Genomic DNA, 2,949 nt, shown 5'->3' with positions numbered 1-2,949 from the left:
TCACTGAGCACACCCAAATCACCCTGCACTGCACACACCCATGGACACTGCTCAACACACTGCTGCTCACTGAGCACACCCAAATCACCCTGCACTGCACACACCCATGGACACTGCTCAACACACTGCTGCTCACTGAGCACACCCAAATCACCCTGCACTGCACACACCCATGGACACTGCTCAGCACACTGCTGCTCACTGAGCACACCCAGCTCACCCTCTCTGCCCACTGCCCACATGCCAGGGCAAGGCTGGCAGCCTGACACCACACTGCCCTGCAGTTGCTCTCACAAAACCCATTAACATCAAGAATCAGATATGGTGAGTGAAGACACTCCTGACTCTGCAGGATTCCCATAAAAACAAGCTTTTCCAGCTCATGGAGTAGGAATGACTGAATTCTGATACTCAGGAATCCAATACAAGAGATCTACTGCATGGTACAATTAAAATTAGAGAAGCTGATCAAACCTATTTTTATCATGAACAAGAACAGTAACATTTGATTCTGAACAAGCATCATAAATTATGCATTTATTTCCCTAAGAACGAGCAAGAGTCACACTGATGTCACATGAAGCAGCTGCTCACCAAGGCCACTCACCTTCCTGGGTAGTGAGTGAGGAGCTGAGGCAGAGGACATCCCCCAGCACCACGTCTGGGAGCTCAGGGAAGATGGCATGTTGGACAGGCAGGGGCACATAGTCTGCAATGCCACTGTGCTCTGCATCCCACACCCGCAGCAAGGTCAGACCCACGTTCACAGTCCGCACCACAAACGTGTTGTTGGTGGCTCCTTTCCCAATCTGCACAAAGTCATCTCTGCAGACAAAAGGAAATGCTTCTGTATCAAGGAAGGTTTGCTCATAGTAGGTACTGAACTCTTTTTAGGTGGCTGACTGCTTGTTTCCAGCAACAGCCATCTTCTAGTGGAATCCGACAAAGAAAGGAAATTATAAAAATTATTTAGGTGCTACTGAGGCAAATTTCAGTTCTCACATCATTATGTTGAGGAAATACTGAGGTTGTAATTATACATGAGAACTACTTCTTAATTTTATGAATTGTAGAGCTTTAGGGTGACATAATCTGCCTCTTTTCCCTTTTCTAAGGGAGAAAGAAAGTGAAGAAATTTGACCACCAATATGCAGCTTCTCAGACTTAACTTTACAAAGCCAAATCCCACTGGATTGCGAGTTCTGGTGTTTACCCACATTCAGCACTCCCAAACACAGTGACACAGGGAGCACTCTGCCCAGACTGGCACCCTGGCAGCACCACAGAGCCCCTGCAGGTCCTGGCAGCAGCAGAGCTGGGTCCCTGCAGTGCTGCACTAACAAGCAGGGCCTTTCTGGGGCAGCTCTGCAGGGGAAGGCAGGGCAAGGTTAACTCAGGGGTGTCTGTATGCTACAGGAATTTCTGCATTGACACAGAGAAAATCTTGGATTCAACCCTTTTTTTTTCCTTTCTCACCACGATCAGTGGTTGTAAGCACAAGGTGCTCTGCAGAATACAAGCCATGTTGCAGTAAGAGAATTAGTGGTATCCACTTATGAGCACAGAAGGTGGTTTATAACTTTGAGGCAGAGACCCAAAGGCCCTTTGAGGCTTGGCTCTGCTGGGCAGAGGTTGTACCAGCAGATCTGAAGAGACAGCCCCTGATCCAGAACGTTCCCCACCTTACGTAAGCCCTCAGTGAGTCCCTGGAACAAAGCTCTGGGAAAGAGGCAGCTGAGCAAATGCTAATGATCCCTTGTTTCTCTAGGGCACTGCTGTGTGCAGTGGGGTGATTCACTCAGAGCAGAGCACAGCTCCTGCAGTCCCACTGGGATCAGGCTTATCTGGGCAGCCTTCCATGGTCAGGGAATATCGATTGCTGATGGGAACTCTCCTTCCTGCTCCAGTGCCTCTGGAGACCTCAGAGACAAACCCCTTTCTTTTCTAATCCCAGCTCAAGCTGTATCTTGACTTGGTATCTTCAGAACAATCTGTGTGTGTTTGGCTTTTTCTTGTTGTCTGCAATTACCACCCCTGACAGACACTCACCTGTTGGTTGCCAAGCTGAGCACAGAATTATGTGAATGGAAAGTATCTCCAGAGTTATCATGAAAATGGACAGTGAATGTCAGTGTCACACCCAGGGGCAGAGCCAGCAGGGCCTCTTTGTTCTGTGTGAGCAGGATGGGACTCATGGAGATCCTCAGGTATGAGATGGGGCACACCTGCAAACATATCAGCAGTGAGAAGCAATGTTAAATTGCTTTTTATGATGCCTCCATAAAAATAATCTAAAATCTTATTGTGCAAAGATACAAAGCTTTGTTTCTGAACCATGTTTAGCCATGTGCCAGTACAACACAGAGCTGTTTTATCAGTATTTATATTTCACAGGTTGAAAGGGGCCTCTGGAGACTGTCTAGTCCAGCCCCCCCAGCCTCCCTGAGAAGCTGTGTTCAACAGCCACCCCAGTAAGAAGTGCTGTCCTGTGATCAGTCAGAATTCCCTGTGGTCCATTCCTGTGTTCCCCATGCCCTGTCCTTGAGCACAGCTCAGAAAAGCCTGGCTCTGTCTGCTTTACACCCTCACAGCAGATACTTCTTAGCCTCTTTTTTTTTTTTAATACCACTGAGAACTGAAGCAATAATCATGTAAGAACACACATCACACACAGACATTACTATCCTACAAATTCCAACTGTTAAGGTTCCCTGGATATGCAAGAGAGCCAGTGGCCCCTAGACCTCTCCCAGTAATTCTTGAAATAAAAGGTGCAATTCATTCCCCAGTTACTACAAGAGGAGAAGCTCACAGTGGATGTGGGAGTAAGGGGGTGCAATGGTCCCTGTTCCCAGTTCCCAGGGATGGAATAGTCCCTGTTCCCCAGTTCCCAGGGATGGACTGGTCCCTGTTCCCAGTTCCCAGGGATGGACTGGTCCCTGTTCCCAG

At 48.2% G+C, this 2,949-nt stretch overlaps 1 protein-coding gene across 1 annotated transcript; it reads right to left on the bottom strand.

Moving 5' to 3' along the window:
* Window positions 1-575: 575 nt before the first annotated feature.
* On the bottom strand, window positions 576-2,237 carry LOC108510362 (nuclear pore membrane glycoprotein 210-like). The gene is made up of 2 exons (XM_017840040.1): window positions 2,050-2,237; window positions 576-825 (listed from the first exon to the last, which is right to left on the bottom strand). The coding sequence occupies exons 1-2, from the start codon at window positions 2,193-2,195 to the stop codon at window positions 591-593; spliced, it is 381 nt and encodes a 126-aa protein (XP_017695529.1). The 5' UTR covers window positions 2,196-2,237; the 3' UTR covers window positions 576-590.
* Window positions 2,238-2,949: the final 712 nt, after the last annotated feature.

The sequence above is a fragment of the Lepidothrix coronata genome, unplaced genomic scaffold, assembly GCF_001604755.1.
Source record: "Lepidothrix coronata isolate B3197 unplaced genomic scaffold, Lepidothrix_coronata-1.0 Scaffold716, whole genome shotgun sequence".
NCBI lineage: Eukaryota > Metazoa > Chordata > Aves > Passeriformes > Pipridae > Lepidothrix > Lepidothrix coronata.
Note: the sequence above shows the minus strand (reverse complement) of the source record. Positions and strands in the feature narration are given on the sequence as shown.

What these genes read in the sequence shown, in the direction of transcription:
- LOC108510362 (XM_017840040.1), bottom strand. Translation starts at nt 2,195, where the DNA reads ATGAGTCCCATCCTGCTCACACAGAACAAAGAGGCCCTGCTGGCTCTG. An exon ending in CTCAGCTTGGCAACCAACAG is followed by an intron (nt 826 to 2,049) that starts GTGAGTGTCTGT and finishes TTTTGTCTGCAG; the next exon opens with AGATGACTTTGTGCAGATTG.